Source organism: Leptodactylus fuscus, chromosome 1 (assembly GCF_031893055.1).
Source record: "Leptodactylus fuscus isolate aLepFus1 chromosome 1, aLepFus1.hap2, whole genome shotgun sequence".
Classification (NCBI taxonomy): domain Eukaryota; kingdom Metazoa; phylum Chordata; class Amphibia; order Anura; family Leptodactylidae; genus Leptodactylus; species Leptodactylus fuscus.
The window spans coordinates 294304722-294330868 of record NC_134265.1 but is presented as its reverse complement, the minus strand read 5'-3'; the positions used below and the strand labels follow the sequence as shown (position 1 = coordinate 294330868).

The following is a 26147-nucleotide window of genomic DNA, read 5'->3' as shown; positions in this document are numbered from 1 at the left end:
TTGAACACCAAATTACATGATTCCCATGAGCCCTATCCACAAATTTAAAATGGAAAGGTGATAGGATTTGCTTTGTTTCTATCCATCTATATTGGTAAGATACTGGTTTATGGTTAACAGAACAATGATCTATATATGGGATAGCTAACAATATGGAGCTGAACTATTGATCAATGTTCTCAAATCCAACTAGAGCACCATCTTTAGGGAGTTTGTAAATACATTAAGACCAGGGTATTTGGAGAAAATAGGTTATCAGAAACTGCAGATAGCACCAATAGCTATTCCATGCAATATATAGAGAAAGAAGCAGAGAACAGGTGATAGGTGCATAGGTCGGGGATTAGACCCCAGCAATCTCATATTGATCATCCATCCATAATTCTATAGCTTAGCATAAACCCCTAGTGAAAGTGTGGGTACCAGAGATTTACTGATTTACTGTACTGTAGGTTTAGGTGCTTATATTGTTTGCTGTCACATAGTAATAACCAACATGGAAGTTTGCAGGGAACATCCCATATGATCATTACTGGCAGCGGCAGATTTGTATGGACACAGTCTATTGACAAGGGGAATGCTAACACCCAGCTTTATTACCTTAGTGTTACCTAGTATTACAACATAACTACAGTAATAGCAAACTAATAAAATGTGTGAATTGTGTTCATGGCTTAAGTATTTTATCACCTCCTTGTTCACTGTAGACTGTGCATGGATATTTCTGATAAAGGATTCTCTATGCACATTCTTACACTGAGAAGAGACATTCGTAAGTGACAGGTGGATGATGAATCTCCTGACAGGGCCCATCTGCTCGGCACTGGCTATTGAAGTATTGAATTGTTGAGTCTGACTGTAGACACCTGAATCATCACTGCTATGTGCTGATATGTACTTGGTTCTTGGACTCCATCCATATGGAGACAGACTGCCCTGGGCTGGGAGAAAGCTGGTCACACCTGAGTCTGAAAGTCAGTTTCTACAGAATACGCTTTAGGCGGGGAGTTTAACTATTGGAATTCAATGTACAATGCATCCTAAGATGTAGCTGTATTGTTAACTAGTTAGATACAGTTTGTTTTATTGCCATATATATATGTACCTGTGTACTAGTTCTATCTGATCCCAGGTAGAAAATTAGAAAATATTATATTCTTTTCAAAGGAGACAAATAGAGTACTCACTGTGGCATTGTTCCTTGTTTTGAGTTGAATGAGAAGCCGTCACTTTCTGAGTCTGAAGAACTAGCCCCTTAAAGAAAGGAAGAAAACATTCTCATTCATTTTAATGTATAGCACGTAATGTAGAAATGTAATGCACATACAGAGTGAAACACGCTGTCCCTGCATGTATACACTATTGGACATATTTGCACACCCCATGATTTTTTTTCTGTCTCAGGGTCTGACTACAAGAGTAGATAGTGTCTATGTGACAGGAGTGAAGGAAGCAAAATACCATTAGAGAAACGTATCAATCTGTGCCAGATTATTAGCATACAGGAGTTTGGCACACATAATAACTGTGTTAGAACATGACACATCCTAGTGCTATTGCCACTTTTAGAAGTAGGCATGGTTTCACAGAAAGGGTTTGGCCTTCCACCGATCATATAATTTATTCGAGTTTGCACAAGAAATTGGTTGCAAATAGCCTGCACTTCTTAATAAATTTGGCACATTTTACTCTAATGTATATTAGTTTAAGACTGGTATATGCAATGCCAGCGTTACACCTATCCCTGTATGATTATTTACAAGGTGGGGAATTTGATTGCTTTTGTCATTATGCTCTGCCTTTGAGGAATCTTCAAGCCAAGATATCTGTGACAAATGACGCTGGATCTTTCTATCTAGTTATTATTGATCATAGTTTTGGTGCCAGAAATACTAGCTAGGCACACTCAGTATGTGGTAGAAGTAGGCAAGAGGGTGTGATTCTGACACTGCCTCTGATTGGACCTCTTCCTAGCCTGATACTGTGAAACTCCACCCACTTGACATTAGAGAGTCTAGTAAGGACATCAAGAACCAAACTGACTGGGTTGATTGATTGAGAATGATGTACAATCGTGATCTACTTTCATGTCCGCATGACTCGAGCCGGCAGCGTGCGGAAAGCACACGGACCTCATTATAGTCTGTGGGGTCCGTGTGCTTTCACTGCACACCACTTGCCAGTGCGTTCAGTAGTCCGTTTGGGGGGTCCCCATGCGGACTCCCTGAACAGATTACCAAACGCAGATGTGAACTAAGGGTAAGTCGTAAACTGAGGTTAAAAGTCATTACAGAATATTCAGGGCTTTTTTGCAAACGGATCTCCCTGCAATTGTGCCTGTGATTCTAATAGGATGATTGCAGAAAAGTGATCTCTACAGAACAGTAAGTGTCTAACAAGAGGCTCAGTGGTGTTACAATGCATTTTGTTTAAAAATAGAAAGTGAGATTAGAGATGTAAAAACAAAAATCACCAGAAATCTTCAAAACATATGTTTAACAGGAAAACTTGATTTGAACAATAGGTCATTTTCTGGTGACACGTTCCCGCAAAAATTCACACAGAAGCAGTTTAGTAAAATGACTCAACCTTTCACCATATGGATGAAAGTGAAATAACATTTCTAAAGATTTCAAGTAGATATTGCATTTTTTCTTATAGTTCTCACTATGGAGCTGATGAATCATCTTCATATTTTGTGTCATACATTTGAAAACATTGCATTTTACTAACATAGTTGCCAAATCAGGGGCTCATCAAACCTTTAATGATGATCCTTTTTAATAGCACCATGCCATAAGCAGACATTCGTGAGAAACATATTGTTAACAAGCTGAGTTACTGGAATTAGTGGGAATTTTACATAGTGAAATAATTACTAATGTTATAAAAACCACAGGTTCACCTAGTTCATCTCTTTTACATAATTCCCATTGTTGGTATTAACCAATAAACAATGGATACATTGAATTGCGGCTGCAGTCAGTATAGCTGTAGCTACAGTTCTGGCTTTGGATATGTATAAATGGGCAGTACTTGAATATAAAACTAACCATATAGAAAAAAAAAATGTTAAAAAATACACATACCAATCTTAGGCTAAGGATCCACGTAGCAAACCGCAGCCAAAAAGTGCAGCAGAAAAAAAAGCGGCAGAGACACATCGCAGCACTTTCATAGATAGTCCTCATTGTTTTAATCTGCAGATTTTCTGCTTCTATTATACCTATGCGGAAAATGCCAGTGTTTCCATAGGTATAAAGGACAAGCTGTGATTTACACAATTTACATTTTTGAAAATGCAGTATTTCCACTGCAGATTTTTTTCTACAATACGTGGATGGGATTAGCCAGAATCCCATGCACTTTGCAAGTACTGTAAAATGCCACAGTTTTTGCTGTTGTGTTTAAGGGGGCATTCACACTACTGCCGCTGTCCTCCCAGGGGTTTCCATCCTAAACCCCTTGGAAACTGGACAGGCGACGGTTTGCCGATGGTCAGCTTTAAAACCTATTCATTTCAAAGGGTTTTTAAAGGTAACCTCCAGTGTCTGTATGCAGCCTCTTTGCCTGGAAACCGTTTTTTTTTTTTTGTATGGACACAAAGTCCTGCTTGTACGACTTTGTGCCTGTACAAAAAAAAAACGGTTTCCAGGCGGAGAGGCTGCATATGGACTCCGGCAGTAAGGGTGAGTTCACACAGAGTAAAGTGCCGCGTGATGTGGCACATAGACGCCGCATGAGATTTTGCGGGCCGTATACGCTCCCATTGATCTCAGTGGGAGCCGGGAACGTATACGCGGCGCTATTTTGCGGCCGCAAAATCACGGCCGCAAAATAACGCCGCATCTACAATCCTCATTCCCATTGAAATGAATGGGAGCTTTTGCGGAGCACAATCTGCCGACACGTGTGTACGTGCCAGATTGCACTACACTTTCCTCTGTGTGAACTCACCCTTACCTTTAAAGAGCCATTCAAATGAATGGGTTTTAAAGCTGACCGTCGAAAAGCCATCCCCTGTCCAGTTTCTTGGGGGTTCAGGGCGGAAATCCTTGGGCAGACAGTGGCGGTAGTGTGAACGCTACTTAAGTGGGGCCCCAGCTTTAGATTGGGAACACACAGTCAGGGATCGCAGAGTGGCAACTAATCTTCTCTGATCTACAATAGTAGCATTTATATAAATCTGATCCACCTGCTGTGACTAAAACCTATAGTACCTATAATGAGTTGCACTGCAGTTTTTATACTTGCAGAATGTCAATTATTGCTGTGGATTTCATCTGTGACTTTCAACCTTTGTATTGTGGAAGACCTGCAGTAATTCCTTCGGGTAAAACACAGCATAATCCACCATCTCCTGTGACCTGCAGGACACCATGATGGAATTTCTGCAGCGTGTTCATCTAGGGCAGTCCCAGCCTAGGGGGCATTCACATAGAGTAACCCGGCGCTGATTCTGGCACGATAAGTCGTGTAAGAATCAGCGCTGTAAAACAGAATATCATTGACTTCAATGGGTTCCGTTTAACGCCCGTAACACATTGAAAGTGATGGGAGGCTTTTTAACCCATTGATTTCAATGTGTTACGCGCATTAAACGGTACCCAATGAAGTCAATGATATTCTGTTTTGCAGCGCTGATTCTTATGGAGGTATTGTGCCAGAATCAACACTGTATTACTCCGTGTGAATGCCCCCTAAAGGTATTGTGTGTTATTTGCAAAAAGGGTCACAGCAACACTCTCGTCTGTGGGTGGCGTCTGGTGTTGCAACTCTGCCATTCACTTAAATGATGATGGACTGTAATACCAGACGTGGCCTGCAGACAAGTGTGGTACTGTACCTTGAAAAACACAACAGAACCGTTATTATAATCCCGGATATTTTATAAAAATGAATTTGACATTTAAACTCTAAAAATGTGTTTTTACATAGCAATGTTCATGCAGCTCAATGAACAGTATGTGCTTTGAAGTTGTGTGATAAAATCTGTGTTGGCCTGCTATTACGTCTCAGTGATGAATCTACAGCTATTTATTTAACCTCCACCTTTGTATATAGGTAATATAAAAAGTTGAATAACTTTGTAAATCTTCAATGATTTCTTTGAAGTTGGCCGTGGCGTAGCGTTCCTTAACCTGAGACTGGGAAATTAAAGGGGTATGCCAACCCAAAATATTTATTTCCTATCTTTTCTGCTGATCATTACTGGGTCCAGTAATATAATTGCTTCATGTTGGAATATCCCTTTAAACAGGGAATGGTGTGTGCGGTTATATACAGGTGTTGGTGTTGGTGTTTTGGGTGGGAAGGCAAAACATAGTGACATTTGCAGGATTAAACAAAAAAATTGTATGTGATCCAACATTGTATTTTAAGCTAAATCTTACTTTACCTTCAACAAAAATTTCTGCTGAAGAGGTGTCAGAACCAAGGGAATTAGATGCCACACAAGTATAGCGTCCGGTGTCGTCCTCAAAGGCTTCGGCAATGACAAGCACGTGATGGCCGTCACTCTCAGAGGAGATGATAATGTCAGGCGAGTTACGTAGCTCTCTTCCTTCGCAGAACCACCTGCAAACATACAAGTATCCCAGATATTTAAGCTGCCCAGGAGAGGGAGGAGGGAAGTGGAAGGGTAGAGGCAAACAGCACGAAGAGTCAGTTTCTATCACAAAAAAGCAGTCTATGACAGATAGGCCATGAGTCATTGAAGACAGTGATCAAAATGTACATGTATAAAGCGTAAGACTACAGCTTTCATAATTCTTTGTAAGTCGGTGATAAATAATCTTTATAGACAATACAATGTGCCTGGGAATCTATCTGAATGAAGAAATGCAGAATAATGAGGCATGCTATCTCCTGGGATGATTTACACGTCTAGACTCCAGATACACAGGCGCACATTCTACGTGACCTTTAAACCTTGGTGAAAAGTTAAAACACATGCTGAGACTTGTAGTTATGAAACAGATGGAGATTCTCAATATCCATGACCGTTCTAATATGATAACATGTTATATGCCAGTATAGAGTTGTCTGCATTGGAGTGAATGACCTCCCAATATCACATGTGGTCAGTATTGTATTGAAAAATCTCTATATGGAAGACACCATGCACAATAATTCACAAATGTCACACAAATAGGATAGCAAATGAAAGGTTCCAAGGCCAGACTACAAGCAACATTAAAAGATTTTTGCTTTTTGTCAGCAAATCTTGAATTTCTATGGGATTTGCCAGTTAGCAACAATTTAGTAAGGTTAGGTTATCAGGATCATATTAGTGGGGGTCTCACATCAGGCACCCCACTGATTTGCTGTTCTCAGCAGCTGATACACAGAGAATGTTGCAGGAAGAAGACAGCTCCATACTCTGTGTAGTGGACAATCCGGGGAGCCGGCCATTACCACAGCCAGTTCTCCCTTCCTGCCTTCCCAGTTTGACAATACACGACATTTATCACAGTAACCAATCCTGGATGATAAATCTGGTGAATCTTTAGACCGACTAGGCAGCATTTATCACCTTTTAGTTGGCTTATTTTGTACCAAAATTTTTTGACACTATTTTGGGCCATTTTTGACACAATGTGACCATTTTTGGAACGTGACCCATTTAAGCCATGCCCCCCTTTTTATGAGATTTTGCGCTCCCATGACCTAGCCCAACCTAGATGTACCAAGATGCGTTAACAATGCACCAAAGATTCACAAAGTTTACACCAGATTTATTTAGACTGGTGTTTTGCACACCAGTCTTTATAAAGGCTCCAACTGGTGCAGGGAATGACTGATCTCAAATAGGCTCCGACTTCTTCATAAATGATGAATATCCGTGCACCAGAGTAGATAACTGGCGTAGATTTCCATTATAACTTACGCAAGAAAACTGGAGTGACTTATAATGAATTTGTTGGGCCCAGGCTGGCCCCACACCCCATTGTGCCCAAATTTGTACCATAAGTCGAGCAAAGCACAAAGTGGGAATCACGGAGCACACTTGGTGTAAGAAACGTCCTTGTACCAAATGTCCACCACAATACCACCCCTCTATGCAAGAAACATGTAGAGGGATTGATAAATTTCCCCCACTCTATCTTCCATAGCTTTTTTGTGGGATGGGAATAAGTAAAATCTCATTCACTGTTCACATTACTCAACTGAAAAAAACAAACAAAAAAACAACACACCTAACACTAGGTTCACACTTGCGCCTGGTATCCATCTGCTGTCAAACCTTTTTTTTTTTTTCAAATGTATTGATCAAAAACTGACTCCAAATGGTTATACAGCGGAAACCCAAATCCGGATGAATCTGCTCAGGTCCTCTTGCTCTATGACATGCTACCAGCTACCAGTCATTGGACTGCATTTCCAGCCATGAAATATTGAGAATACCCCTTTATTAGATTTCAGCCCAAAAATAATGCCTAGTCCCGTCCCGTACCAACTTCCTTTAAAGCAGGATAGGAGTAGGGATTCCTTAGTGGTGAATATTTTTTTCAAGGCTTCTCTCACAGTAATAAAGTTGCAAACAGCTGCATTAAGGCAAAAGGATTGCTAGTGGTCAATTGCTGGACACACAGTTATCCCATATCTCTGACCAATGGAACAACATCTACAAACCAAATCAGACATTTTTCATGTAAAAACTTTGTTTATTAACCAGGAACATTTGCTAGCGATGTCCACAGGGATCGGATCCTGAGATAGTGATCACACACTTGAGTTGCTACATATTCTAGACATTGCTGAGCAATGATATGATTCTAACCTGGGGCCAGTAAGTCATAAAGAAATAGTAAGATGACAAAGCAGTGATTCCATTACAGGCACATTACTAATAGTTACATTAGCAAACTGTATGTCGGCAGAAGTAATAGTAACCAGTCCATTAAAATGATAAAGCCCATTCGTGGGCGAAACGTATGTCGGGCGGTCGCAGTTCTCAATGGCTCTGGTAGTATGGGTACCATTTAACATCTTTCACTATGGTCCCAGGTCTGCACTTTTTGCTTGGCATGTTGGTGAATCTATATATATGTACTTCATGTTTATATTGCTACATATCTTGCATTTATTTACCATTGATGCTTAAGCATGTTTACTCGCTCTGGAACTATGATATAATACGTAATTTTTTAATGAGCTTGTATCTCCATTGCATTGGGTTTGGGAATTGTTTGTCTTTTTCCCCCTTATTTATTATGTACATTTTGTATGTCTATTTTCTGTTTTATTTTTAATGACACTAATAAAATGACGGCTTTATTACCTTAGCTGGGTGTTTTTGTTTTTTGATTTGTATGCTTAGTCCATTAAAATGGAAATCAGGGTGTTCTAAAAATGGTCATTTTTAATGTTCGTCTGAATAAGTGGGTTGGCTGGTTTCACATTATTCTCAGCTTAGAAATATTTGCTATTCCTTCCTTACTCATCCACTGTCTGGATCGATGTCTCATATCTTTGTACTAACGCTACTGATTGTTAAGGCCCCACCGATCAAAACAGGACATTTCTGTCCCCGTTTCTTACTAATGCAGTGGTCACATGGTGGTTGGACAGCACATGTATTGCTATATTAATTTCAATATATGTGTCTAAAAATACTTAGCAAAATGACACATGTGAAGTTACCCATAAAACAAGAATTTAGGCTAAGGCCCACGGGCACTGCGGAAAGAACCCCTGTGTGAACGCATTGCAGTTCTTTCCGCAGCGCTTTTAAGAGAAAGTTCACAAAGTTTTCCTCTGCGGACTTTCTCTTAACATTATATCTACGGGAAAGCCGCCGGCGTTACCGTAGATATAATTGACATGCTGCGATTTGCAAAGCTGCAAATCACAATCACTTTGCAAATCACAGCGTGCGTTTTTTTCCGCAGAGTGGGCATGGGATTCGCATGAATCCCATCCCCATTGCTTGCACTGTACAACGCCGTGATTTTTCCCGCAGCATCTCCGCTGCAGGCAAATCGCGGCGTTTACGTTGCGTGGGGCCCCAGCCTAAGGCTTGTTTTTCTTGCTGCATTTTGATGTGGTTTTTGCTGTGATTTTGCTTAATATTCTGTTGCTACTCATTAAGACAATAAGAATGTACACAAATATAGTAGGTAGCTGGATAGAAATGTGTCCATTGTATATTCTTATTGTTATGTTTTCTCTGTTTCGTATTGTCACAGTACAAGGGGGATGCATAAGTGATGACAAAGAACATCCCCTTGTTTGGCAGAGCTTCGTGTTACCATCACTACTGTATACTGGCACTGTCATTTTCTTCTGAAGAGTTTGCTACTTAGATACCTTCAATCTCAACAAATACAAATAGATCATCCTCAATGATCCATCACTGGTTTGGGCCATCTCCAATAAACATAGATTCATTGCCAGCAAATCTGAGACCAAGATGACTGGTTGAGCAAGAACAGTGAAGAGCACCAGCTTACCACAGTGTCAATAGCGCCTTCTACAAGTTCCATGACATCATATGTAATTGAATGGGAGGGGCCGATTACATTAACACTCAATTTTAGAAGTAACAAACACAAATATTTTGCGTTGCACAAACATGAATTATGCCATGCTATATACCATGATGTACAATTGCCCTAAAAACTAAGGGTAGTTTTGGAATAAAACATGTTCTATTAAATTGAAAAGGGGAGGTGATAAAAAGTGATTCTCATATGTAATGTAGGGAGTGTAGAGGTCGTAGTCACAGCTAGGCCCGAGTGACTGAGGAAGCTCTGCCAAACAAGGGGGTGTTCTGTGTAACTTTTTAAAACATTTTTGGGTCACTTCTCTCAGCCCATCAGGCTACATATGCTTCACTTATGTCTATACTTTCATTGCTTGTCACATCATTGACATCAACAGGGGTACTTTCTTGCTAATTTTCATATATTGTCTACTTTGCATTGTTTATATACCTGTATTTCTGTATATCACTGACCATACTTGGCCCACATGTTTGGGGCTGTATTCATTGGGATTTGTACCCACATAGTATTATAGAGATGCAGAGAGTCCTCTTATAATGATGATCTCCATGTTGCTTAATTATTTTAACTGCATTTCCAGTATCCAACGTTTTATTCTATTTCTAGATGTGAACTTTTCTGTATATGTGTGACCCCTTTCTTTTATGAATGTGATGTCTCTTTGTTTTGTACATACTGTATATTCTCAATATGTGGGTGGCAGTATCCCAGATTTGACTATGGCTGTGCCTGCTTCATTTTTATTTTGCAGTCTAAGCTATTGATTATGACATCACTATGTTTAATTTCCTTGTCTGCTGACATCACTGTGTGCAATAATCCCATGATGTGACATCACTGTGCAATAATCCCATGATGTGACATGCTGTATTTGCTGTGTGCTGTGATGCCACTGATGTATTTTCTCCGTAGCGTTTATTTCTCTGGGCTGTGACATCACTGCAGTATGTAGCCAGGAGCTGTGACATTTCTACATTTATCATCCCTGTTTGGTGGCATAATTATAGGCATACTACAGTACACTTTCTCTTGACCACTGATACATACCTGTGAATTTACATTACTTCTGCTATTTTTGCCATTACACTATAATGTAATTTTTTTGTATTATTAAACCACTATCTTTATTATTACTGTGAAGTGATATCATTGATAACTATATCCATGTTGTCACATGTCTCTCATGTAGGAGGCAGAAAGCTGCCTCCTTAGTGCCACCTGTTGGAGTTACAGTAACTACCCTATAGGACAAGCCTTACTCTTTAATAGTCCTTGCAATACGGTTTAGGATATAAGTGAAATCTTCTCCACAGGGACTAAGAACTGTGGCATCACTTTAATTCCTCTGCAGACATATCAGTGATAAACATCTTTATATTGTTTCTTCACTCTGTTTATTATTCTTGTAGTTAGATTGCATGGTGTTATATAGGGTGTATGACATAACTGTAAGAATTATTCCTATGTAATCCCATCACTCTGCGTGAGTATATGAAGTGCAATGTTCTAGTAAAGCTTCATGCACATGAGTTAGTGTGCAGCCCAAGGGTGTTTTTCCGATGCTGTATTCCATTCTGATATTTTATAGGATCAGTTCTATAAATATTGGAATAGGACATGGGTATAAACTCAGGCTGCAAATCCAAAACCCCCTCAGACTCCTAGGCTGTGTGCATGGAGCCTAAACCTGGCACCAGTGTCTGAGTTCCTCTACATAAAAAGATACCTGCACTATAAATTGCATGTGAAGTTGGCAGACCAGTATTCCTACAGCCAGGATTAATTACCAATTATTACTACTGTCCTATTAACGAAGGGGTCACATTTCAACAATCTATGTAAGAAGATAACAGGAAACCTCGGACGTTTATTTATATGAGACTAACTCTTATAATCCCCTTAGACTCTTATCACTCTCATGGGGGACAACAGCATATAGTTTGTGAATACAAACCTTGTATAAAATGATATTCTCATATATGGCTTACATATGTGCTATCTTCTGTATGTGACAGTCAGTTTGCAAAACTGGTAAACAATATAAGACAGTAGTTAAGTAGTATATGTTGGGCAACTTTAAAGGGCTTTTTCCACTATTACAAACACTTAACCCGTACACATAGGATAGGAGATAAGTGTCTCTTGGGGTTTGACTGCTGTAGCCACAAGAATGAGAGTCTCCAAGTGCCCATGTGAATGGAGTGGTGGTGTGCATGTGTAACCATTAGGGATGAGCGAACATCGTTCGATTGAATAGATATTCGATCAAATATCAGGCCGTTCGAGGTATTCGATTACAAGCGAATAGCACGAGGCAAACGCAGTAAAAATTCATATCCCCTCCCACCTTCTCTGGCGCATTTTTTGCACCAATAAATTGAAAACGCAGTCAGGATTGGGATAGGTATTGAAGTCATATGAATGGAAGTCATTTGAATATATATATATATATATATATATATATATATATATATATATATATTTAAAAAACATTTAGCCCCTCTAGGGGTCTTAAACCTGCAATCTTTAGATCACTTGTCCCAACTACAATATTAATGTCCTACATGGGGAAATTGCTATCTACACTTTTCGAGGCTCCAGACAGTCATAAGAACCAGACAGCTCCTGAAAGAAGGTATAGCAGCAGGGGCATAACAGTGTGCCATTGTTTTAGTTTTGGGAGCCAGTTTCAAAGGGATAATACAGCATAAACCTGGCAGGCATAGCGGACACTCAACTCCTTGGTGGCTACCTATTATGGTGGATGTTGGGAATGGTTTAATGAATTTTGACTCCTTTCTGCAAAAGGCCTTTATCAAACATAGAACAGAGATATGTCCGAGATATGACTGTTTGAAGTGACCCTACGTCATAGCATCTCTGACTTACACAGGAGCCCTATCCTCTGTACTGCAATGAGAAGCGGTGTAGAGATTTCAAATAGGGAAAGAAAGAAGAAATGCAGGATTTAATGGAACTAAGGCAAAATGATTAATGACACAAATGCTGCCACAAAATCAAAAGTTATTGGAAAGTTTAGGTAAGGGGGGCGTTCACACTACCATTGGTGACCGTCAGGAGTGTCTGTAGCTATTGACTGTTACAAGATTTTAGCAACAGACACTAGGTGAACCATCAGAAGTCCGTTAAAATTTCCATTCATTTTATCTTATTTCCGTTTGTGTCCTTTAGTGTCCGTTTTTTTCCAGCGGACAAAAAAACCTACATACAGGACTTTTCTGTCCGTTAGAAAAAAAAAGGATGGCAAGTGTCCGTTATTTTTTTTAACATTGAAGTCTATGGGCAACGGACGGAGAGTAACTCATGGCTTGTGTCTGTTATGATAGATGTCCGTTGTTTTTTTTTTTGTTCTTTTTTAAACGAACACCTTCATAATGGAATCCAACTATAGTATGGACCCTTCCTATGCTTTATGCTAGGTTCACACTACAGTTCTGTTAAAACAGCAGATAACACGGACACCAGCGCACCCCATTGAATTTAATGGGGTCTGTCGGGTGTCTGTCATTTTCAAACTTTTCTCTCCGCTGATTTTCGTCAGTTTCTGCGAAAGAGTCTCCAATAGAGACTTCAGCACAGATGAGAACCCAGCCTTAAGCATCAAAGTAGATTCCATGTGAATTATTAAAATTGTTGGTAAGAAAAGAAAATCCCACAGGACCCACAAGAGGAAACAAGTGGGTGCTAAGTGTTTTAGAAGGGTTAAATGGTATCACGAACACTAAATTCTGAGCTACGGTCTTAGGGACTAGAGACTAAAGTAATTCATCATCAACCACTAAGTTGTTTAGTAAATGCAATATAAAGCTATTTTAGGATAATTGAAAAAGCAGTGCTGGTTGTGGGCCTCTGTGTAATATCCCAGGGACCTGAACTTAGCAGCAGAACTGCAGCGCTGACCAAGAATAATAGACAGTGGAGCCAGTGCTTGTTTTAAAGCACTTTTTAGCTACTGTGAGTTCACATTGTGTCCCAGGTGAAACCTTATAAGCTCACATTGTACAGCAATTTATTTTACTGCTTCTGGACAACCTTATATCACCGGATAGCACAAATATGGATTTTATAGCAGCTTAATGATATCTATAGAGCACTATAAAGAATATGTTTAGGGCTCTAATAGTGCTTAAAAAATAGTTGGACAATGACCAACCTTACTAATGTGTTACAGAAGGGCTTCATTTGGCCAAGCTACTGAACACAGAAGGATTTATACATATAATAACATTTCAGGAAATAAAAACTGGACAAAATGATCTGCTCATTCGGAGTTGATAATACTAGGACCCACCAGTAAAATTCATTCTGGAGGTGCACTGAACAGTTATATCCAAATAATATCATATACTCATTTGCAAATTCCTAAAACTACGCCAACATTTATTTTAAAAGTCATTTGCTACCTAGTCCTTGCCTTATGTTTTCTATCTGGTTATTGGCTTTTTGAGCACTCTTAGGTCTGTGTGTTGAGAATTTTTGCTCATGTAGCAACAAGATGCTGGAAGGATACTGGTTGGCCTACCTCTGTGCCTATATGTTATCTCAATGTTTCTATATATGAATAAATAAGGTTATTTGTTAACTAGAGATGAGCGAGTAGTACTCGATCGAATACTACGGTATTCGAAATACTCGTACTCAATCGAGTACCGCTCGCTGTTCGAATGTAAAAGTTTGATGCAGAACCAGCATTGATTGGCAGAATGCTATACAGTTGGCCAATCAACGCTGGTTCTTCTTCTACCTTTAGAAGTCTTCTCTGTGCAGCTTCCCCGCAGCGTCTTCCGGCTCTGAATTCACTCTGCCAGGCATCGGACCTGGGCAGAGCCGACTGCGCATGTCCGCTTGTAGTGCAGGCATGCGCAGTCGGCTCTGCCCAGGAGAAGACTTCTCAGAGGATCCAGCCTGACCCTCACTCGTGGACTTGGTAAGTATAATTTGATCAAACGTTGCCTACCCCTGAAACGAGCATTTTCCCCCCATAGACTATAATAGGGTTCGATATTCGATTCGAGTAGTTGATTATTGAGGGGCTGCTCAAAACGAATATCGAATCTCGAACATTTTACTGTTCGCTCATCTCTATTGTTAATCTATATAGTTTATTGTAAGGAAACCTATGCTTGTTGAGATGCTGTTTGCTGCCAATCTGTATGTAGTACAGTGTATAAACAGTGCCATGCACCAGATATACGGGGAGTCAGAGTCTACAAGGATATCCTAGCTCAGAGCCCCAGTGAACAACTCACCTGCTCACCCATGGCACATATATATCTTAAAATTACAGGTATATGAAGACCCCTAGATGTACTCTAAGGTGTTAAACTTTTTAACACAACTTATATAATGAGGCTGTTTATTAGGCATGCTCCCTTTCACTCTGAAAATCCCTGCTAAAATCAAAATTGAGAAGGAATTTGTAGAGAAGGGAAGAGTAAGCAGGAAGCCTAGGCGATAAGAGAAGAAACTGTCTTAGTCTGATGCTGAAGCTAAATAGAAGCTTTCTATTACAACCAAAGCACTTTATTGATATCAGTACTGCTCAGTATTTCTCTATATATGGGGCTGTTTATGAGAGACAGTTATAGAGCAGATTCTTCTGTACTTACTGTGTGGAGTGTATGGCACCTAGTAGCCTCCACTCACCTGCAGAGAGAACTACAAATTCCAAATATAGCATGCAGAGGCAGAAATAGTGAATACTCCTCTTGTACATACATTTCTTATCCAAAAGTGATAGGTTCCATTTAAGTTATATTTTAAATGCTTAAATGCTTTAAAGGACACGACTGGTGACGGCTAATAAATAGGGTTGAGTGATCTTTTTAGGTGGGATCGAGATCGGTACTATTTCCCACAATGCTTTGCTTAGCCTTCACACTGAGTATATAATGCATACTCAGTGTGAAGGCTCCGCTGCGGTTCCATAGGAATGAATGGCAGCAGCCAGCACACAGCCTTAACCCCCTGCGCGCCGGCTGCCTCCATTCATTCTAATGGGAGACTAAACTAACATCTCTAGTGGCTACTTACCTGCAGAGATGGCTGCTCCGGTCCCGGTGTTCTTCTTCGCCTCACTGCCGCTCCATGCTGCTCTTCTCGCCTTGCTGCCCCGCCTCCCAGGTTAGTGTTTAAAGAGCTAGGAAGGTGGAGCTTGTGGCTTAGGAGAGTGTGGGCGGGTACAGGGCGGGGAGACGTGACGTCTCCCCTCCCATTACCCGCCCACACTCTCCTAACCCGCCCACACTCTCCTAACCTGGGAGGCAGGGGGCAGCGAGGCGAGAAGAGCAGCGTGGAGCGGCAGCGAGGTGAAGAAGAACACCGGAGCAGCCATCTCTGCAGGTAAAGTGGACACCAGGGGGGGACTAAGTAGCCAGGGGATTAAAAAAAATCCTCTGGCTACTTAGTGATTCACTACACAGCGTGGATTCTAACAATTAAAGCGTTCAATTCTTAGATTCCATGCTGTATAGTGAATAGGATTGCTTTTAAAATCCGATCTCCGATTAATAAAAAAATCCCATTGACTTGCATTGGGATCGGAATTGGGATCGAATGAAAAATGATTGGAAATCGGATTTTAAAATTGATTCTGAAAAGTCAAGATCGGCTCAACCCTACTCATAAAGTTTTATGTTTATGTAATGACAGTCACCTCTATTGCAACATTGTCTGACCTCTGTATAAGCAATGCCGCCCCTGCTACCTCTTGTGTCAACCCCTCTACCTCATAGATTGTAAGCTCTTGTGAGCAGGGCCCTCAGTCCCATTGTGTGAAATGATTTTCTTTGTAATGCATCTTTCTGTCTGTACTTGAACCCTACATATTGTACAGCGCTGCGGAATATGTTGGCGCTATATAAATACAATTTATTATTATTATTATTAAATGCTTGCTCTGCTCGGTAGGTGCAAGGATTTTGAATTTACATCCATCTTTCAATCTTATTTTCAATGGGAAAACCATAAAGGCAGAGCTGTAGGTTTTGCAGAGGCATCAGTCACACTATGGCATATAGTACATTGGGCAATCTTACAGATTGGAACTTAAATTGACTCCTGCGGGAAAACGCCTCTGTTCTAGGTGTGTCACCACAAGACAATATGGCCAGTCATAATTATTCTGTAGCAACAATAAGCCGTGAAGTCAATAGGTCCTCATGAAGTTCTATATTATAGGGCAGCTGACACGGAAACTGTTGAAGGATTTATACTGCTTACTGTAATGATTATCACCAGTGGGATTTACACAAGACATGCAGCGGCCTGCTGAATAATGTTTTGTACTACATTAAAAAGAAAGCGTAAAAAGTTAACAGCCACTGTGTGTATCATCTGCGAGGCTCATTAAATGTAATGTTTGTCTCATATTTCTGCACCAGAAAACAAGCTTCTATTTCATGTAAAAGATACTATGCAGAATAAAAGTTTATTCTTCAGTGAAAGCATACAAGACGAAGCTTGCTTGTTATGCTGGGTAGATTTTATGTCTTCCATGATGACTTTTTAAAATAACTTGGAATTTGTCTAGAGAACATATGGAATGATCCTCCAACGTATCACATGACAAATTCTTCAATTTGACACCCACAGTGCTGAGGAGGAACACACTTACAAGCCAGAATATATACCCCAGAACCAGCGAGGGACGCAATCTGACCTGCCTGCTTCTCCTAAACCACACCTGCTACTCACAGCCATTTTTATTAACTTTATAGTTACTGAGTAGTCACCAGCACAGATACAAGGCGAAGCCTACTCTAGCCAAGCAACGTTAAGATGAGCCTATATTGCCATCAGTCATTACATATAATTATAGTGAATGGGATTATGCAAAGGCTCAGTAGGTTTGGACTTTTGCTAAGTGTTATGTCGCAGTTGTGGCAATTTCCGGGTCCCAATGCAATGGCATTAACTATCCTTGTTAACTATCCTGGGTATGACAATGTAAACTTATATCGCACACTATGTTCTTTGACTACAAGTCACTGGGTGGCTCTAGCCTTATTTTTACATTTTTAAAAGGTCAACATTTCCTTTTATTGAATTTTGGGATATCTTCTGTACTGTGCCCATAACCATTCTTTTAAAGAGGAACTATCACAAACACACTTATTTCCATCTCTGAACCCATCCATTGATTGTCTATCACACTTCAGGCTTCTTTCATGTGTAAGGCCTTGTTTACATCTGAATTAGTAATCCGATCAGGGGAGTCCGCATGAGGACCCCCAAAAGGACTATCGAACGCTACTGCAAGCGGTGTGTATCTCCGCAGGGAACATGTGGACGGGAAAGTATTTCACAATCTACTTTCCAGTCTGCATGACTCGTGCTGAGATCTCGCGGCAAGCTCACGGACCCCATTATAGTCTATGGGGTCCGTGTGCTTTCACTGCACACCGCTTGCAAATGTGTTCGGTAGTCTGTTCGGGGGGTCCCCATGCGGACTCTCAGAACGGATTACCAAACGCAGATGTGAACCAAGGGTAAGGCTCTCATGTCCCTACAATCCTGCTTTTCCTCTTCATCGTAGTTTTTATATTTCTCTTTGTTCTGTTGTGAAACCCATAATGTATCAGCACAGTGTGACACGGACAGCTAGATCATGTATTATATCTATCCGCTGGGGGAAGTGTAGTTGTAATTCTCTATATATTCTACTAAATAATCTATATTTATAATATAAAGGGACTATAAATATTTAGCTAGGGACGCTGAGCTATGAGCTCCTTCTCCATAGTTATTCCATATGAACTCTGCACTCAGGAGTTAGTGGCAGAAGTTTCTGTGTGGTATAATCCATCATACAGGGAAGAGCTTTTTGCTCCTGCAGAATTTCATAAAGATTTTGTTAGGTTAAGACTTCAGATAGAAAAGCATAACTAAAAAAGGTAATAAAATGTTTTAGGGGTGTGCACATCCTTTACTTGGTCAGTAGTATATTTTATTATTAGTACTGTATCATGCATTGCTTACGATTGTGACTTTAGGGCCGCTCTTCCACCCTGCAATGCCTTACTTGTTGTGCTATTGCTTTATCGCTGTGTACTATTACCAGTGGCGTAACTAGGAATGGCGGGGCCCCGTGGCGAACTTTTGACATGGGGCCCCCCCCCATCCCAACTGACGCCAAAGACCTCGACTGACCCCCTCCTCCGCACTCTATTATGTCCCTTACTTACTTGCCCCTGCACACAGTATTAACCCCAATAATGTCCCCTGCACACACAGTATTAACCCCAATAGTGTCCCCTGCACACACAGTATTAACCCCAATAGTGTCCCCTGCACACACAGTATTAACCCCAATAGTGTCCCCTGCACACACAGTATTAACCCCAATAGTGTCCCCTGCACACACAGTATTAACCCCAATAGTGTCCCCTGCATACACAGTGTTAACCCCAATAGTGTCCCCTGCACACACAGTGTTAACCCCTATAGTGTCCCCTGCACACACAGTGTTAACCCCTATAGTGTCCCCTGCACACACAGTGTTAACCCCTATAGTGTCCCCTGCACACACAGTGTTAACCCCTATAGTGTCCCCTGCACACACAGTGTTAACCCCTATAGTGTCCCCTGCACACACAGTGTTAACCCCTATAGTGTCCCCTGCACACACAGTGTTAACCCCTATAGTGTCCCCTGCACACACAGTGTTAACCCCAATAGTGTCCCTCTGTGGACACCCATAAACAATTATTATACTCTGGGGTCTTTTCAGACCCCAGAGTATAATAATCGGAGACTAAATCGGGAATAAAAACATTAAAAAAAAAACCACTGTTGCTTCTTACCTGTTCCCCGGCTCCTGTGCGGTCCTCCTCTCGCGTCCTTCGTTAATGACGTCGGACGTCACATGACCCGGGAAGCATGCCGGGTTCATGTGACGTCAGACAACAGTAGGACGGAGGCCTGGCAGGATCGCGGAGAGGTAAGTAACAGTTTTTTATGTTTATTACCTCTCCCGATCCGCCGGTCATTATACTCGGGGGTCTACAAAGACCCCCGAGTATAATGATAGCCCCTGTGGGGCCCGCGGTGTCACTTGCCGATCCCGGCCCAGCCAGGATCGGCAAGTGAATAGGGCCCGTAACTGCCTATTGAAAAAAACCCGCAGCGGTAGCGGCTGTCACCGGGCCCCCTAATGGCCCGGGCCCTGTGGCAGCTGCTACTGCTGCTACCACGGTAGTTACGCCCCTGACTATTACTTATATTATAATTTTAAAGCTTTCTGCACAGCACTATTTGTCTGTTTATTTACTAGTATGTGCATGGTCAGTTGAGTTCCCTCCAGTTGGGGACCCCTCGAACGGAAACCTAATCCGCTTAAAAAAGTGGTTACCCACGGAAGCCCGCGGACCCCATAGACTATAACGGAGTCCGCCGGTTTCTGCCTGCAAAGGGCGAAGAATGCAGAGAGAAAAGTACTTTATGCAGCGCTTTTCTCTCCTCATTTCTCTCTCTCCATCATGCTGATGTGAAACCAGCCTTAGAAACATAATATATTTATATATGCATATCAATACTTTGATAATACATACCGTTTCCTATTAAGATGCACTTCATTGAGGACTTATTTCACTGTCTCCCTTTTCTCATATCTATGTTTATGTCATTAATTTTAATTTAATAAACATATTTTATTGCAATGTTCCATATGGTGAGTTTCTTGTGCTGTTGAATGCCCAAGAACATCAAAGAACTGTAGAAATGTGGCCCAAAATTCTTTTAGAACAAGGCAAACCCCTATACAGAAAACCATTACTTCCAGTAAAAAGGTGAAATCTCACTGTTATTCGTCTGAAGAGAAGAATTCAGATAGAAAGGCATAACTAAAAAAGATAATATTGATGAAATAGAAAAAAAAAATCATGTGAGTTCTTCCGTAAAGGGAATTTCCAGTAGTCAGTACTCAGTCGATAGAGACCAAAGTGTCTGTGTGGTATAATCCATCATATAGGAAAGATCTTTTGCTCCTGCATAATTTCATGAAGATTTTGTTAGGTCTGAGTGAGAGTCACATGGCTTAGTAGAAGAGAAGAATTCAGATAGAAAGGCATCCTTCTAAGCATCAGAGGTGTTTTCTTTAAGTATGCCCTGGTATATGGTGTACGGTAATTGATAATCTTATGATTGTATCTTGAAAGATTTTGTCTTACTAAAGCCACAAAATATCCCCTCAACTGTACAGGGGTTAGGTGTCCTTACTGGACCCAGGGCAGCATCTGGAGCCTGCTTATTATAACTATTAGTTATCTTTGCCTAAAGCTTTTAGTCTCTGTAAAAGGGTCTTCGGTCCCAATATCCCTAGTCTATATTATATCATTGTGATGGGGCATCGCTTTATAGAATTTTATCATTATTACTCTTTTTATTTTCCTCTTCGGTTCTGCTATTTTAGGTCCTCCAATGAGTTCTCCTAAAGTGAAACATGACAAGTAGGGACAAGCTATCAGCTAGAGACCATTGTTAGGTAGGGACTTTCAGGGATAGCGTATCTAGGGCCAACATGTGAGCTGTTTAGGACTCCAGTCCTGAGTTAGGAATCTAGAGATATTTAGGTTTACCCTCTATGACGATATTATAGCGACAGTATAGTCCCCTATTTCATTTAGCTGATTCATTATACAGGGAAACTCCAGATTCCAGCTTGGTGGATTATTTGAAGAACTCGGTCTGGATTCAAGATATCCATTTCTAATTGACTTGTACAGCTCACAACTACTGTGCTATACTTTAAGTCACAGATTTGGATAATGGTTTAGATGTTTGTGTATTCTTGGCTCATATATGCTATATTTTGGGAGTCTAGATTCTGTTGATCATGCACGTTTTTGTATTCTGTTGGTGTTATATAGGGATGCACTTGTTGGATAGCACAATCTTTCTTACCATTGATAATTAAGTTTTAGGTGTGTCTTTGTTGGTTTGGCACAAAATAGACTACTAGCTGTCCTGTGGTGTGGTATTGATTTTATGAATAATCCTCACAGCTCTTCTAAGCACTGTCTCACCAGTTTACTTGTATGCCCTTTGAATATGAGTGGAAAACACTGATGGATTTCCATAGGTCAGGAGCAAGTGCTACATGTTTAAAGCAAACACTCCTGTGCACTGGCAAATAATATAAAAAGGAAGCAACAATTTAATCAATAGAAGTAGGAAGAGATAGAATTGTTCACATAGAGAATTCATTCATTTATTCATTCATTCATTCATTCATTCTTTCGTTTGTTCGATCATTCGTTCTTTCATTCATTCACTCATTCATTCATTCATTCATTCATTCATTCATTTAGCCACTCATTGTCTAATTAACCCCAGAACTGTAATAGGTCAGGAGCCATTGCAGCTTCTCCAGCAATAGAAGCTGATCAGTGTGGGCTTTAGCAGCCAACTCAGCAGTGATGAGCTGATTCCAGAGTTATTGGAGAGGAGAGGTTGTCTAGTCTATCACTGGATCATGAAGACCAAAGACAAGTGCTAACACTGGCTAATTACTTATATAGAGCCAACATATTATACAGTGGTGCATAGAGGTTGTCACCAGGCACATCAGCCCCTGTGGTACTCATTGTAAACCCATGTAAATATGAAGAATACGCTAATTCTAGGCAATGCAAGTGCTGCTTATTTTCCTAGTAGTATGAGACTGGTTCATCTTTAAATCAGGCCCATTACTGTTCCAGAGTGTGGTCTTTTATACTATAATGAAAAGATGATAGTACAAGATCAACCCCTTCTAGTCTATGTATAAATCCATCCGCCATAAATTTCACATAATGTTGATCATGTGCACCTGGTCATGTGGAAAATGTTGTATCATGTACTAGCAGTAATATTATGTATTCAATACACAATATCTTTCACACAATCAGTACTGATAAAGTCTCTCTCATGCTATTAGAGCCTATGTCTATGGTACTTAGAAAGAGTGCGAAGTAGTAATTTCCAATCTTGTTTTCTCTTCATTTACTATATGGTTGTCATTAGTGAACTAATAGCTTTATACTCAGGGAGCCGCAGTCATAGTCCAAACATAAAAGAGATCCCAATTGAATTTTGTTTGACCTGCTCAGATCGCATAAGAAGTTGTCAATCACTGGCAAGTCTTTGAAGCACAAGAGATCAAAGGAAACTCTTATTAAAATCATGATTCACTGGGATGGGATTGTCCTTCACAAGCTGTAATAGACATAAGCCGAGAATGATTCATTATTTATGCTGAATTACAACTGGCTTTCACTCCATCAAACATAGCACTATAGTTACTATATAGGGGTAGTGCAGACTGTGTACAGAAGGAAAACGTCAAATTCCAAGACACTTCTAGTAACACAAGCAAATAATAAGACATTCTTAACATACTGTTTGTTCACGAACAAATAGATCGATGAATAATAAACATTTGCACCTAAAACACAAAAATAAAAGGGTGAATTCACATGCGTCAGATTTATTGCAGAAATTAATGTAGTTGCCCACTTAATTTCAGATGAATTATGCAAACATTACTGCAAAAATCTGCTGCTTGTGAATATGTGTCTGAAAAATGCTGTTAGAGCATTAATAGTGGATTTATTAGTTGTCATCCAGCTCTTACCAGGAATAGATATAACTTAGGCTTCAGGCACACGGCTGTAGTTTTGGTCTTTATGTCAGCTTATAAATCTGTAACAATAGATAGCATACGGATCCATTCATTTCTATGGTCCCATACACACATCCATAGTTTTTACAGATTCATCTGGGGGGCATAGAACTGAGCTGTAAAATATGGAACAGGTCATATTCCTGTTTTTGTGGCTTTCTCTGTCTAGTCTTAGGTAGGGTCTGTGAAAATCACAGATGACACATAGACGCCATCCATGTGCTGCCGGTTCTGTTTTTGTGGATCCACATACTACTAGGGTCCTGTGGATAAAGCCTAAAATATGTTGGAAAAAACCTTTTATACCTTAGGTGGAAATGTTCTTTAGTTTGACTAAATATGACATTAGTTACATTCACACGGCCAGTAATTATCCATTGTCCTAATCCATCAGAGGACATTTTCTATTTGTATCTGTCCTCATTCACTTCAGTGTTCCTTTCATCTCCTTTTCGTTTTTGTTCCAGAGGGAAGTCGCTTTGCAGCAGTAAATGCATAGTTTTTTGGTGTTTAGTCTTTACATTTTTTTTACAATCTATAACTATATATATGTCTATTTATCTATCTAATATATAGGAGCGGTGGTTGCCTTGAGATTAACAAGACCCATGTTATTGGAGCTTTCTGTGCATTGCAAAAAAAAAAAAAAAAAAAAAGACTGAAGTCACAATTTGAAAACAAGAAACATGTAGGTCTGTTCACCTCTTTAGGTAAACATACTGTATACAACAATACATGATGTTTCCATATTGTGTAATAAATGTATAGTGCTCAATTGGGGCTTAAAATTAATTCTCCTTTACAGAAATAATTGCTCAATAGAGATGAGCGAACAGTGTTCTATCGAACACATGTTCGATCGGATATCAGGGTGTTCGCCATGTTCGAATCGAATCGAACACCACGTGGTAAAGTGCGCCAAAATTCGATTCCCCTCCCACCTTCCCTGGCGCCTTTTTTGCACCAATAACAGCGCAGGGGAGGTGGGACAGGAACTACGACACTGGGGGCATTGAAAAAAATTGGAAAAAGTCATTGGCTGCCGAAATCAGGTGACCTCCATTTTAGACGAATAGTGGATTTCAAATCCGGGTCATATGAGAATGTGAACTTTGTGACTATGAGACAGGGATAGCTGTACAGGCAGGGATAGCTAGGGATAACCTTTATTTAGGGGGGAATGTTATTAAAAATAACTTTTTGGGGCTCTATCGGGTGTGTAATTGTGATTTTTGTGAGATAAACTTTTTCCCATAGGGATGCATTGGCCAGCGCTGATTGGCCGAATTCCGTACTCTGGCCAATCAGTGCTGGCCAATGCATTCTATTAGCTTGATGAAGTAGAGTGTGCACAAGGGTTCAAGCGCACCCTCGGCTCTGATGTAGCAGAGCCGAGGCTGCACAAGGGTTCAAGCGCACCCTCGGCTCTGATGTAGGAGAGCCGAGGGTGCACTTGAACCCTTGTGCACCCTCAGCTCTGCTACATCAGAGCCGAGGGTGCGCTTGAACCCTTGTGCACACTCTGCTTCATCAAGCTAATAGAATGCATTGGCCAGCGCTGATTGGCCAATGTATTCTATTAGCCTGATGAAGTAGAGCTGAATGTGTGTGCTAAGCACACACATTCAGCTCTACTTCATCGGGCTAATAGAATGCATTGGCCAGCGCTGATTGGCCAGAGTACGGAACTCGACCAATCAGCGCTGGCTCTGCTGGAGGAGGCGGAGTCTAAGATCGCTCCACACCAGTCTCCATTCAGGTCCGACCTTAGACTCCGCCTCCTCCGGCAGAGCCAGCGCTGATTGGCCGAAGGCTGGCCAATGCATTCCTATGCGAATTCAGAGACTTAGCAGTGCTGAGTCAGTTTTGCTCAACTACACATCTGATGCACACTCGGCACTGCTACATCAGATGTAGCAATCTGATGTAGCAGAGCCGAGGGTGCACTAGAACCCCTGTGCAAACTCAGTTCACGCTAATAGAATGCATTGGCCAGCGCTGATTGGCCAATGCATTCTATTAGCCCGATGAAGTAGAGCTGAATGTGTGTGCTAAGCACACACATTCAGCACTGCTTCATCACGCCAATACAATGCATTAGCCAGTGCTGATTGGCCAGAGTACGGAATTCGGCCAATCAGCGCTGGCTCTGCTGGAGGAGGCGGAGTCTAAGGTCGGACCTGAATGGAGACTGGTGTGGAGCGATCTTAGACTCCGCCTCCTCCAGCAGAGCCAGCGCTAATTGGTCGAGTTCCGTACTCTGGCCAATCAGCGCTGGCCAATGCATTCTATTAGCCCGATGAAGTAGAGCTGAATGTGTGTGCTTAGCACACACATTCAGCTCTACTTCATCAGGCTAATAGAATACATTGGCCAATCAGCGCTGGCCAATGCATTCTATTAGCTTGATGAAGCAGAGTGTGCACAAGGGTTCAAGCGCACCCTCGGCTCTGATGTAGCAGAGCCGAGGCTGCACAAGGGTTCAAGTGCACCCTCGGCTCTCCTACATCAGAGCCGAGGGTGCGCTTGAACCCTTGTGCAGCCTCGGCTCTGCTACATCAGAGCCGAGGGTGCGCTTGAACCCTTGTGCACACTCTGCTTCATCAAGCTAATAGAATGCATTGGCCAGCACTGATTGGCCAGAGTACGGAATTCGGCCAATCAGCGCTGGCCAATGCATTCTATTAGCCCGATGAAGTAGAGCTGAATGTGTGTGCTAAGCACACACATTCAGCACTGCTTCATCACGCCAATACAATGCATTAGCCAGTGCTGATTGGCCAGAGTACGGAATTCGGCCAATCAGCGCTGGCTCTGCTGGAGGAGGCGGAGTCTAAGATCGCTCCACACCAGTCTCCATTCAGGTCCGACCTTAGACTCCGCCTCCTCCAGCAGAGCCAGCGCTGATTGGCCGAATTCCGTACTCTGGCCAATCAGCACTGGCTAATGCATTGTAT

General features: G+C 41.2%; 1 protein-coding gene across 1 annotated transcript in view; it reads right to left on the bottom strand.

Annotated features, from left to right (window-relative positions):
* PALLD (palladin, cytoskeletal associated protein) overlaps positions 1 to 26147 on the bottom strand; it is a 247199-nt gene that overhangs the window by 139110 nt on the left and 81942 nt on the right. The window contains exons 3-4 of the mRNA XM_075258140.1: positions 5399 to 5577; positions 1188 to 1254 (exon numbers count right to left, since the gene is read on the bottom strand). Of these exons, the coding sequence (XP_075114241.1) occupies positions 1188 to 1254; positions 5399 to 5577 (246 nt within the window). The remainder of the gene's footprint in view (positions 1 to 1187; positions 1255 to 5398; positions 5578 to 26147) is intronic.